General features: G+C 35.5%; 2 protein-coding genes across 8 annotated transcripts in view; one reads left to right on the top strand and one right to left on the bottom strand.

Moving 5' to 3' along the window:
- The window catches only part of LOC117227903 (ankyrin repeat and BTB/POZ domain-containing protein 2), a 48,224-nt gene extending 40,834 nt beyond the window's left edge, over positions 1-7,390 (top strand). For 4 of the 6 annotated variants that reach the window (XM_033483446.2, XM_033483445.2, XM_033483441.2 and 1 more), the window contains 11 exons: positions 366-611; positions 834-1,313; positions 1,579-1,909; positions 2,253-2,488; positions 2,573-2,775; positions 3,019-3,753; positions 3,825-4,093; positions 4,167-4,372; positions 4,488-4,781; positions 4,885-5,067; positions 5,144-7,390. In XM_033483446.2, coding sequence (XP_033339337.1) covers positions 366-611; positions 834-1,313; positions 1,579-1,909; positions 2,253-2,488; positions 2,573-2,775; positions 3,019-3,753; positions 3,825-4,093; positions 4,167-4,372; positions 4,488-4,781; positions 4,885-5,067; positions 5,144-5,350 — 3,390 coding nt within the window. In that variant the 3' untranslated portion in view covers positions 5,351-7,390. The remainder of the gene's footprint in view (positions 1-365; positions 612-833; positions 1,314-1,578; positions 1,910-2,252; positions 2,489-2,572; positions 2,776-3,018; positions 3,754-3,824; positions 4,094-4,166; positions 4,373-4,487; positions 4,782-4,884; positions 5,068-5,143) is intronic. The other 2 variants (XM_033483444.2, XM_033483443.2) reach the window with 2 other exon arrangements.
- A 723-nt stretch (positions 7,391-8,113) lies between these two features.
- Positions 8,114-13,346, bottom strand: Syx13 (syntaxin 13). Of its 2 annotated transcripts, none has more exons than XM_033483449.2 (6): positions 13,188-13,346; positions 12,399-12,602; positions 12,029-12,194; positions 11,528-11,652; positions 10,975-11,108; positions 8,114-10,892 (listed from the first exon to the last, which is right to left on the bottom strand). In XM_033483449.2, exons 1-6 carry the CDS (start codon positions 13,202-13,204, stop codon positions 10,717-10,719), a joined length of 822 nt encoding a protein of 273 aa, XP_033339340.1. In that variant the 5' UTR covers positions 13,205-13,346; the 3' UTR covers positions 8,114-10,716. The 2 variants fall into 2 exon arrangements, with proteins under 2 accessions (XP_033339340.1, XP_033339342.1); XM_033483451.2 differs by lacking the exon at positions 13,188-13,346 and adding an exon at positions 12,848-12,972.
- Positions 13,347-13,688: the final 342 nt, after the last annotated feature.

Here is a 13,688-nt window from a genome sequence, read left to right as displayed (position 1 = left end):
CAAAATAAAAATGTTCTAGCTCGATTGCAGCAAGCAGAAGTTAAATCAACATTTATTTTCGTTCTTAATACTTTCAATAGTTTGAAAACAATCGAAAAGCATTGTTAAATATTTTGCCTGCATTTATTCGATTGTATTCGATCTACTCGCTTCTGTCATAAATACATAAAATCCGCAGTTTAATAATGAATTGTACAACTTGAAGGAGTAATAACATTTTTTGGGCCCACCTAGTATTTTATGGGATGCAAGCTAGCATCTAATAATTCAGTAGATACTTATTATCTATTATATTATTGTAAGACAATTGTGTACCGAGGGTAGAGGATTTGGTGACTGATGAAAAATCTTGGTGACTTTTATAGAGGCGACCAGAATGCACAGGTAATAGCTCGTCGGATGAGAATCGGTCGTCCGGGCACGCGAGCATGTCGGACACAGGCGGTCACACGAGTAGCAGTTCGCCTCCGCATCGTCACCACAGGACACATAGTCCTCAGCAGCTGAACTCTGTGCCCGAAGACGATCGCCTATCGGCCTCGGTTACCCAGAGAAATGGCAGAAGCAGATCCGGACAGAACCGCAACAGACACAGAGCCACGCCTGCCAAGGTATCCCTGTCTTTTCCAAGCACATTTTCATTTACCTTCCAATTGCAACACTTTTCACAAACGGACGTTCACCTGTATAGTTACCTGCTATCAATTTACTAAAACTGTGGGTCAAAAGACTGTTAAAAGCTGTCAGAACCTGTAAACCTAGGGTCCCGTGAAACCCCAATTTGTAATAGCGTCGTTGTTCAAACGGATTTAAACGGAAGCATACGGTGGTAGTTGCAGGTGCCATGGTCAGGCTCAGGCTTAGAGGACATCAAGCTAGCGATCCAGCAGCTGACAATGCGCTCCCATAAGTCGTCCTCCACTTACTCCTCCTTGAGCGGCTCCGAGAGTTCAGAGCCAGCCGTAAGGAGGCTGATGCGGCATTCCAGCTTGGAGACCATCAACACCAATGTGACCAGCGCCGATGAATTCGTCTGGGTGGACTCGCACAACAGACTGGTAGAGCTGCAGCAGTTACCTTGGACCCACCACGATGTTCTCAGAGTGTTGCAGAATGGCAGAACCAGGGAACACATGGACCAAGTGTCCATGGAGACCATACCGCGGTTGTCTTATCTGTTGCAACGAGCCTTGGTCAGAATTGGCAGAGAAACTCAACGACTGGCCAAACCTGTCGGCCTCTGCAGCAAGCACGAGGTGTACAGCGCGTTCAAAATTGTTCTGTGTCCTGCCTTGGCTGATTCTTGCACCAAGGTATGCCATCGATGTCAACAAGAATTAGTATACTAGTATAAAACAGTCTTTGAGAATTTGTATAAAGATTCACAGTCTACTGATTACGGATGCAATTCATGTTATAATCTTAATCATTCGTTCTCAAAGTCCACATGTCTTACGGTAGTGGACTTTTCCTGACAGGTAGCGATAAATATCTTAAGCCACTGTACTCGTCAGCCATATTTAATTCAATGAAACTCAAGCATTATTATCAATTGACACTTTGTAAATTCTTTTGTAGGCCTGCTTGCGAGCCGCAGCCATGTTTGCAGTCTCCGGCGACCAATTAAAACAATCAAAAGCGTCCCGATCAGGATTGCAGTTGCCAGTGGGACGTTTCCTCCGCTGGATGTCAGACGTCCGGTTAGGAAGAATGATACACGAGTACGCAGCCATATATTTGACCGCCGGGATCGAAAATCTACTCGAGGAAATACTGTTACAATGCATACCGACTGACCCGCACACAACCTTAACGGCGACCATGCTGGAGCACGCCATTGCGAACAGCGGAGATTTATGGGGCCTTCTTCAGCCGTACGCGCATCTGAATGCTGGACGGACAGCGTCAGGTAGAATTATATCGTTAGGTTCACAAATGAAGTTACGGTGAAATTAGTCTACTTCACTGAAAAACGATGCGCCATTTCGTTGATAGGAAATGGATTAAAAGAGTACTTGGGTTTTCTAGGTAAAATATCGATGACCTTCGTGTCACTTTGAAACTAATGTCAGACGAGAAACTCGTATTTGTCAATATAAGCACTTCGGGAAGCATTATAGCTTTAAAATACCATTAAAGTAACTTTAAAGAGAACAATTTTACCTTCTAAGATGAACACAGTCACAATGTTCTAAGATTTGTTTAAAAGCAATTATAGGAGATGTTGATCTGATCAGGATATTTGTACCCAGGTGCACTGGCGATGCCTCGATGGGCCAGCGTGAGTTCCTTGAACTCATCATCATCATCCCGAAGCGGAAGAGACGCAGCAGGCTCTGCGTTGGAACCGTCGCTGTTGACCACCTGCGTGGGATCGATGTCGGAGCTGATAGATCTGATTTCGAAAGTAGCCCAAGCGGGACGTTCACCCATTCCCCTAACCGGCAAGGCATTGAACGCATTGTTCTATTACATGAGGTGTTCGCAGGTCTGATCGCTAGATAATTCATTGCTACAGTTGAACGGTACGATCATTCTGTGCCATAATCTGACAAAGAAACGTTCTTTGTAGCTGGAACACGGGGAACGGGGATCTGGGATACAAGAGCTGGCATACGAGCGAGCTTATGTTGTTCTTCCTCCTCTGGTCGAATGGCTTCGTGTTGCGACTGCTCATGCAGAACATAGGCACGGACTCGTTGTAGATCAGGACGATATTAATCAAGCTGCCAGGTTGCTGTTGCCCGGTGTCGACTGCCCCGTCAGACCCATATGGTAAAATCCCATCGACTTTGCTACAACGTCTATTATTGTACCCCTTTGAAAAACATTGCTTTTAAGTTTTGCTAAAACGTGTAACTTTGTAATGTAATTTTCTTCTAAGATTACTATTGATATGAATATGATTAAGATCCTTAGATACAGTATATTGTCTGTGGTTCAGAAAAACAGGACTTTATTAATGAGATAGTATCAAGACTTGGATTATCTTTTGTTCATGGAATATCTACCCTACAGCTTCGAAGAAGTAGCGGTCTGTTCCAAACGAATCGACGACTCCGAGTACGTGCGTCTTCTCACAATGGACATGGCGTTCAAGCTACTAATTAGTGGACGAGCTGACCTGATCGCCCAAGCTATGCCCCTGTTGCCATCGACCAAGATTAACACTGTAAACGACAACGGTTTCACTGCATTGATCATAGCATGCATCAATGGCGATGAAACAGCAGTGCTAGCTTTACTAGACGCTGGAGCAGATTTGAACATAGAGAGTCCACCTCCAACAACTGGTCAATTGGCCAACACACCTTCTAAGATGCCAACAGTGCCAGGTGTCTCGAATACCAGAAGTCCGGTGACACCATCAGCAATGCTGTCTCCAGGGAAAAATTTACAATCACCAAATTCATTGTCTGGCTCGCCAGGCTCTTCTAGCAGTGCTTCGAGTAATATGTGTTGTAATCAAGCTGGGTTTAACGCTGAGACTCAGCATTGGACTGCGTTGACTTACACAGCTCTGTTGGGGCACTGTAATATTGCAAGAATATTGTTGGAAAGAGGTGCTGCAGTCGAAGGTGGTGCTAAACTCAGCGAAGATAAATGTACGGTTACGCCATTGCAAGCGGCTACGGCTTCCGGTAACAACGAAATGGTAGCGTTGCTTTTGGCTCACGGTGCTCAACCATTTTTGTCGACGTTGATCAAAGACTCGTTCTCGTACTCTGGTTCTGCTCAGCGCGGCTGCTACAGGCAAGTATTAGGTAGAAAGAAGCGTTCATATCGGTTTACTTTATTAGTAACTTTTTTGTTATTTTGCCTAGTGCAATATCAGTGGCAACAGCACACGGTCAGAGGAGTTGTCTTCATCAGTTGTTGTCCCATCCGCTAAACTTCTCCACGAAACGAGGAGAAAAAGAAGTATTATCATTGGAGGAGATCCTTGCAGAAGGAAGCGCATGTACAAATCCGCAGCAGCAGACTGTGGATGGAAGAGGGAACCGAAGAGAGGGTAAGGAACCAGTTTTCAACAAAGTGCAGACCAAAGCTTTGCAGGAAGCTATGTACCACAGTGCAGAAAGTAACCATTTAGGTAAAGTGAATTATTTACAGTACTCGTTACAGTATATTCCAACTATTTTTAAACATTTTAATTTGTTCCACAGATATCACCATGGAACTTCGTGGACTGAAAGTCGGTTGGACATTGCACTGTTGGATGCACAGTCTTGCAACGGCCCACGAAATGAGATTAGATTCCGTGATAGATCAGCTGCTTCAAGATTTTCTACAAGTGTGTCCTGATGACTACTCGACGCAATTTGTTCAAGAATGTCTTCCATTATTATTCAACATCTTTAGGTACAGCAAGGTGGGTCATTTTCAATCAAATAAAATATTATAGTTTCATAAAATAGGTAAAAGAGATTATTTTATAGAATAGTTGACGTGTCTTGCACGCACTATTATGTTTGTCCTCTGTATAGAAGGAAGGGACGACGCTCCTTCTTGCCGACATCTTCTGCACATGCTTTGGATGGGAACCAATAAAACCAATAAGGGACACCACCCTCTCTAGTGGATCAAGAATCGATCCTAAATTTGTAAATAATCCAGAACTGAGCGATGTACAGTTCCGAGTGGAAGGTAGAGTCTTCTATGGCCATAAAATTGTTTTGGTCACGTCGTCGCCAAGATTTAGAAACATGCTAAGTTCGAAACTATGCGAGGGAAACCCCCCTATTGTACAAATTAATGATATCCGGTATCACATCTTTCAGGTATAAAGACGTTCAATATAATCAATGAAAATGAAAAATGCATAATTATCAAAATATTATGTAGAGCATCCCTTCCTGGAAAATGAATTCTTTCTCTTTGCAGATGGTCATGGAATTCTTGTATCATGGCGGATGCGCTACGTTAGAAGTGAATCAGAGTGATGTGTTAGAACTGATGGCGGCTGCAAACTTTTTTCAACTCGATGGTTTGCTTAGGTACTGCGAGGCTCAATGTTCCTCCATGGTTGATCTTGACAACATTGTGTCCATGTACATTCATGCGAAGGTAGACTATTCCTCATTCATAAAAATTACCGGAAATTTAAACTTTTCACTTTTCTAATTCAATTCAAATGTTCCAGGTCTATAATGCAACACAGCTCTTAGAGTACTGTCAAGGATTCCTTTTGCAAAATATGGTTGCATTGTTAACCTACGACGACTCTGTGAAACGTCTCCTCTTTGCTAAAAAACTTCCTAATCACGATGTTCTTGCAGGCCTGCTTCTTACTTTACAAGCGCGAATAAAGGCCAGACGATCTCAGCAACAGAATAAGATAAAAACATAGAGGTATATTAGTTTTTACTTATGATATAAAAAGTATTAAACGGAAATTGTTTCATTTCATCTGCTTCGAAAATGATCATTAATATATTATGTTCAATGACGCCACTAACAAGAAAGAATGATACGTACATAACTCAATTAAGACTGAACGTTCATTGATCTGTTTGTAAAATCGTATACATATAATTATCATTCACGATATACAAGGGTGCATAGAACTTTATGCTTACACATGAACAAAATATGTATTTGTTTTCTCCATGTTGTATAGTATTTTATAACATAGTTTTACAATTATTCGGCACTGCCTCGGTTCCGAATATACCGGATAATTGGAATTTTTCTGTATTTCAATTTCTTTCATCAGGGAAATTTAACGGCTAAAAAACATTTTGAGGGTGTAGAAATGTCCTCATCCCTTCCCTCCCTTCTTAGAAAAGCCTAAATAATTTAGTAATAATAGCATGAAATCTATTAATTACAAATTTAACTGACAATCCTGAAGAAGTTTATCATAAAGTACAATTCTTCAGCTTGAAATGAATTTTAAAAAGTTATTGCTCTTTTAATACGATAGTGGCGATACTTGTGGCAGAATCAAGAAGCTTTTTTGCAGCCTCTGTACAGCGCCATTTAGACGGTGGCAAAACGCTCAAACTACTAGCCAAACAGTAGCACCTCTTGTGGCGAAATATAAAAAGTCCGTTCAAGGTCCATATAGCCCTAATTAGTAAGTGGCAAAACGCTAGAACTGCTGACCAAAATGAGCTTCCACATCTCGTCACAAGAGACGCCACTGTTTGCCTAGTAGTTTGAGCGTCTTGCCATTTATTTATTGGCGCTGTACGGACCCAAATCAGAGGTTCTTGATTCCGCTACAGGAAGCACCACTGTTACCCAATCAGCAATCGATCGTGCCGAATTTTATACATCTTATGACGGCAAGAACGGCAAGAATCATTTGTCCTCGATATTTGCAATAATAAATAAAATGTTTTTACATAGTATAAATGCAAGAAATTCTTCTGAACATTTCTCTACCCTCAAAATGTTTTTTGTCCTCTAAATTGATAGATTTCATGCTATTTTTCTTATAGCAAAAATCACTTTTAGCTGTAACAAACATTCGATATTTGCAATAATAAATAGACTTATATGGCATAATACGGATGTAAAACATTTCCTTGAACATTCCTATGCCCGTAAAATATTTCTTCAACTCTTAGATCGCTAGAAATCATCCAATATTCTATATGTACATCCTATTATTTTTTTTTAAATTTATAAATAGGCATAATTATAGCAAGCTGGCATGTAAAATCAAAGTACAAGACTATTACTTGGTTTGAGACCAAGAATATGAAATTTGAGCTATTAGTTGATAAGTTATTTAAGTTTCTCCAGGATAGTAAAATAGTGAGAAGACTTCTGTACCCTCGGAATATCCTTGTAGCTCCTCAAATACCATATTTTTGCCGATATGATAATAAAGAAGAAAATATAGTCCAATAAAAGTATAAAAAGAAGTAAAGAAAAATATAAGTATAGTCTAATTATTCGGCATATTTATGATTATTCAGCATTGCCTCATATCCGAACATGCCGGATGATATGAATTCTATTGTATGTATAAGACATAGTATATAAATGTATATCTCTAGTGTTTGGACTATATACAGACATGTATTGTCTACATTATTCTTGTAAATGAATCTCATGCATATATAGCAATCAAGAAATGTAATCGCAACAAAATGAGTATTTTTTCTGAGAAATTCTTTTAAGATTATGTAAATACGAAAATTGCTACGAAAAATCATAAAATATGCAACATAATATGTGCTATGTATAAGTTCTTTTGCTATAGAAAACTACTAATATATACATATAACGTGAACATACATTTTGTATATAATACAGGCAAAGCAGTTTATGCTGAATGCATAAAGGAAGATAGTGTATTGATAACATAATTTTGTACATCACGATTACAGACAAAAAAATTTATAAATATTGTGATAATAAAAACTTTGATCGACGATTGTTTTAGTTCTCCGAATCTTAATAAAAACTATTTATATTTCTTATCACACATCTCTTCTTGCGTAGAATTACTAGAACTCTTAAGATTTTGTATCACAATCATATTCTACTTGTATTAAATCATTAAAAATTCTATAACATGAACGGAACAACTCATGCAAAAATAAAGCTTTATGCTATGCATGTTCAAGGTATCACAACTAACATTTTAATAAATGTCTATACTTTTTCTAGTTCCGAAGTGTAGATATTCGAAATACTTTTTTCATCCGTAGAATTAAAAATGGCACAATTAATTAATTACGTTAATTGCGATACTCTGAATATTATTCATTGACTGTCAACTCGCCGAACAGCGTATTGCTCTCTCTCTCTTCTTCTATTTTCATTTGATTAAAATAAATTAGAGCTCTTGCTATTGCATGGCTCTACGAGTACTTTGACACTCAAATTAAAATTCAAATACTCAAGCATTCAGATTTGAATTCGAATACTCGAGTACTCATAGATGCTCAGATAGTGAGAGCTCTAGAATAAATTAGGCTGACATGAAAATTTTACAAACTACACGCATCGTTACAAAAGAAGGAAAACCAAATAAAAATGTAAATCATAATGCGTAATACTACTTCGCGACGTACAGCTCTTTTATCATTTTCACTAACAAAACTATTTACCACGGATACAGAACATATAACGCTACCGTCGTTAACAATGTTAGTATATTATATATAATGTGATTTATTTAGAATGTCAATGGTTAGTTGTATATACAATATTCAAGTTTATAACCTTATTGATAATGTAATCATTGGACTTTTTTCGATTTTGGAATGCCTAATAATCATTTATAAGAGTCGGATCAATCCTCTAAAAATGGCTGTCTCAATCTGCCGGTTGTCTTGTGGCGAGTAGAAAATTGCGAAGCTTCAACGGACGCATAAACAATCCTCATTAAACAATATATCATTCTATCAAAGAATAATTATCAAAATAATTGTCTCCCACACATGCGGTTCGATTATATACGTTCTAGAGGGAGAGCTGTATTTCTTTTATCATTATATGCGTTCACAAGTGTTTCACTTTGAATGAATTTTTATAGCTATTCAATAGAAATTGCAGTAATCTATAAACTGTGGAGATTATCTAAGCTTGAAGATCGTTTCTTAACCAATTTATTATGGTAGGCATTCTGTCACGTGGATAATTTATTTAATACCTATCCGCCGAGAGACAAGAAAGTAAAGAATCACTTCCACAGAAAATGTACGCAGTATAAATTATGCTATTAAGATTAACACTGGAACTACCAAACCAAACAAAATGACTGGTCTCTGATTTTTTCTTTTACCTTTATAGAAATTTTAAAAGTCTTTTTGTGAGAAATGTTTTTATAGACTTCTTCCCTGAAGCTTATATTATAATAGAAATCATACAAAGTTCGAGTAAATCCAACCTTATTGTTATTATAAAACAATACACGTTAGTAACATTTTGTACTCGATAGTTCTAGTGTTAAAGAATATACATTTCAAAGAAAAGATTCGGTAGGAAAGGATGATGTTCTATATTTAGAAACGTTCAACAGTGGAAACAAAACAGCTGCACACGTATATAGTAATTTCGACAAATTGATATTAACATATACACAAATTGCAATATTTCGTAGAAATCAAGTGAACAACTGTGGAAATTTAGCAACTTCATATATGAAATTAAATCAGAAAATGAACAACTACCTATTTTACACTCTGTGATATCGTTATTGTAAGCAGTGCGTGTTACAATTAACGCCCTTTAGTCGTCACGTACCTTTTTCGCAAACACAAGCCAATCTTTTGTTTATGATAAAAGTATCAATTTGCAATTTTTAGTGATCCTCCCACATTTTTTTAAATTATTTAATTGTCGATTGAAGATTTGTCTGTGAAGAATATTACACGTGCAACAGAAAAGAAGTATTATCGAGTAGAGCACAATTAAAAAAAAAAAAACGAAGTAACATTGATTAATTTATACTAAATAATTGTAATAATTTGGTATCTGCCGAAATTATTTCATCGATTATAGCTAATAGAAATAATTGATTGAATTAGTGTGCTTCTCAGAATAACTAATAGTAAATCACTGTCTTGTAACTACAAATATTAAACATAGATTACAGATTATAGCTGAGCAGTAAAGCATACAATTTTAACATGCATCTTCAACATATAATATACATTACCATAAAATTTAAAATTACAAAATAACATTAACAATTTCACTTCAACTTCATTATTTAAACTCTTGGTGCAATTACAATGCTATACAATTTATCAAGAAAATAATATACACACACAACGTATATACATGTATATTCATAGATATACATGTACATTCATATATGTATATGCATGTATATATGTATACACATGTATATATGTATATATAAGACAACTAAAATAATCCACCATCTCTTTTACAGGAATTTACAGATTCAACATAAGTGACAATAGTTATGGTATTTTAAGATCGTGCCAATCGCGTGATAAAATGAAAATATAATTGTTCTGTCACCATATGCCTGCTACAACGATGAAGCAGATATTAATGTACCTTTGTTATGTTTCTTGGCTATCTGAATTCCATAATCCAGATTATAGAAGGAAACATAGAAACTATATTTATATATGTATATGTGATGTATGTATATGTGATGTATGTATATGTGATGTATGTATATGTGTGTATATATATATATATATATATATATATATATATATATATATATATATACACATAGAGACAGATAGATAGGTGGATAGATAGATAGATAAATGGATAGGTAGATAGATGATAGACAGATAGATAGATAGGTAGATAGATGATAGACAGATAGATAGATAGGTATGTAGATAGATAGATAGATAGATAGATAGATAGATAGATAGATAGATAGATAGATAGATAGATAGATAGATAGATAGACAGATAGATAGAGATAGATAGGTAGATAGATAAATAAATAGATAGACAAATAGATAAATTGATAGATAGATAGACAGATAGATAGATAAACAGATAGATAGATATGTAAGGAGAACAGTATAAAATGTATTACGTGAGTTTAAAAAGTAAACAAGATTATGCTCGAACTACAATATTGACCGCTTTACAAACGAATACAAAATAAGTCTATCCTCTCCCCGTGTTGTGTGTTTAATACACAAACTGGTGAAATTATTCGTTTCCTTGGTAATTATCTCTACAGAAATTAGTACAAGGTAGATTGAGACAACCGTTTTCGTTCATTCGCGACATTTACAAAGATTAGGAGCGCTAACTTAATTTAGTGACTAGAATAATAATTAATATAACAACGACTATGATCGCGAGTAACAACAGGATATAAACTTTTCGTCGATATTTACGTTGATAATTACTTCCCTTGATTAACTCTTGCGCACCCAGTTCAACGTTTCCATGAATGTTTTCTATTTGGCTGTCTACCGTATCTGTAACGTAACAGAATTAATTTAGTCTTATAATTCACATCCAATTTACCATACACATTGTTATAAAAGTGAATGCACTTACTGATCGTTTCGCCTTGCTGGTGCACTAGTGCAGCAAGTTCGCGCATAATTTGACTCACATCCAAAATGTCTCCTTCAATCCATTTTATCCTCTCTTCCCTCTCTAACAGTAAACCTTGTTGAAACTCAAGACTCCTAGGCATTGTATAGAAAACAATTTTATTTGTGAATCGATTTCACAATGATCCAAAGTATGAAATTCTATCTGATGTTGTAGTAGATAGAACAAAGACTTACCATACAGACTCAAAGCGAATTTTACAACTTCTCTACATTAAGAATACATGTATCAATTATTTAATCAGATCATCGAAATTTTTAATATAAACTAAGATGCTGATGCTACCCACACATTATTTTTTATGTTTTGAAAAATCATTATTTAGAAAATCCTATTTGAACATTTTCCTAATGAAATTTTAATAACAACAGCCATCTATGAACCGATCACTTGCGTGTAAACTATGAAAATTAATTTAGGTTTTCTCAATATTTCGAAAAATTGATATATATTCACAAGATTCAAACAATTTATGGATAGTACAATTTCGAACCTTAGTGTAGCACGGTGTCCATCTTCTTGAACTTGGAGCTGACGCTGTTCCTCATCATCCTGATCCATTGGACTATCTATACTAGTCGTAAGCAAAATATGTCTCTTCATTTTTTCCGCAATTGACTGAAAACATTTTTTGACCAAAGTAACTTCCATTTCATTCTACACATATTGATTATGCTACCAAATTACACTGTCCAACAAATTTTAACTTTTCTTTGCAGTTTTTAGTTTTTGTGTTAAACTTGAACATTTTACTTTATTTTAAATAAAATCTCTAAAAATTGAAAAAAAAACAAGATTGTTGTCGGACGGTGTCATCCGAAATTAATAAAAATCCAGTAGCTGTGTCTATTTATGTTTAACAATCTTCAAGTCTTCATGAATTCTATTATTGAAAAAATTAGTATTAGACAGAGCATGGAGTATTTAATGATTTTGGTTAATGAGTGGAGAAGATATGCAATAACTGTATAATAAACAATGGCACATTATATACCTTCTGCATATCAGAGTATCTTTGCAAAGCATCTTTAAAATCAGTGGTAAGTTTCTCAATTTGCAATTTCTGCTGTTTATCGCCCTTTCTCATTAACACAGTCAGTCTTGCAATATCTTTGCTGGTTTGAGTTACTACTTGATTTGTGCTTATTTGTGTTACGTGCCTAAAAAAAATATAAAAATACACAAAGAATTATATATAATTACAACAATTAATTAAATAAATATAAAAACGTGTAGTCGTTAGACTGCAAGAACTTATGGACTAATTTGGAGTAAGTATAATAACAAAAGAACTATTAAGAGTTCTTTTAACATCCAAATAAATTTTGGAGCTTATGAAAATTTCAACTATATCAAATACTTACACCTTATCTCTTAAACCCTGATTATCTTTATTGGTTCCAACATTTTTGTATGCGTGTTCCAGTGTTCTCCAACTTGTGTTAATTGTATATATGTTAGTAGTAATATTCTCGCTGAGACTATAAAGTTCAGTAGGACTAAATCCCACATCAGGTACATCTGTCCGTTGATCTGTGGACCCGTATGTTTGAGAACTGTGAGCCATTCTATAAACAAACAGAAGTATTTACAGAATAGTTAAAAAATCTGAAAAATCTAAACGAAAATATGAAAATGGAAAGATTATTAAAAACACGTACATTACATATAATATTTGTAAAACAAATAAATTATTGAAATTCTAAACAATGTAAATTTTCGAATTCAATGTTTTCAAATATATTACATCAGAAAAGACAAACAGCAATATTATCTGTTGTTTTGTGAAGTATTGACTTATAGTGCGATGTACCTTAGAGTATGTGTCATAAGCTACGTTTATACTATTCTATCTCGTATCAATAATGATATTATTACTAAATGCAAACTTTCGTAGCTCGACAAAAACGACGTACAAATATCAATGTATTTTCGTGATTGTCACGCAAAGAGCACTCGAAACTTCGCGATTGTCAAGCTGATAATAAAAAACGAGTGCGCTAAATGGCAATTTGTGGAAATCCTTAAAACCATTTCACGATTATAAGCAGCTGAATTGAGTATTCGGATCTAAATGGTCTTCACGAAAAGTCCAAATTATCAAAAACGAAACAGCCTAAAGAAAGAAAGTACAGTGTAGAAATACAACAAACCTGTTTCGTTTTATCATAAGTGTTTTTAATACCTAAATAAAAATTGCTTTATTAATTCACATTTAAAAACCAAGAGAACTATTTTTATGTATCGAATCTTAGAAACTGACAGTTGCCTAAACGGTCTAATCTACCGTCCGTGTGACAATAGCTTCTTTATTCTTGTTCGGGCCTGTTGACAGGTGTCTATATTACCGACGAGTAACATATTTTTAAGTATATTCTTGTCCCTCCAGTTTCTCGTAATTTAGGAGAGATAGTGCGATACTAAGGAGGTTTGAGGAAGATTATAATTGCTCTGATTGGCTGATGAATCGCGATTGCGATAGTGCTGCCATCGTTGACAGAAATAGAGATAGTTAATCGCAAACACAATGTTAGTACCATTTGTCTCGTTTTATCTTTCGTAGCATCGGGCACTTTCACGCATGTGCTGATCTAGAAACGTAAAATTCGTTCTTGATGTGCAGTACATTTTGCAAATAGTTACCAAACCATTAA

This window comes from Megalopta genalis, chromosome 9 (genome assembly GCF_051020955.1).
Source record: "Megalopta genalis isolate 19385.01 chromosome 9, iyMegGena1_principal, whole genome shotgun sequence".
Lineage (NCBI taxonomy): Eukaryota > Metazoa > Arthropoda > Insecta > Hymenoptera > Halictidae > Megalopta > Megalopta genalis.
This window is presented reverse-complemented; position numbering and strand designations above follow the sequence as displayed.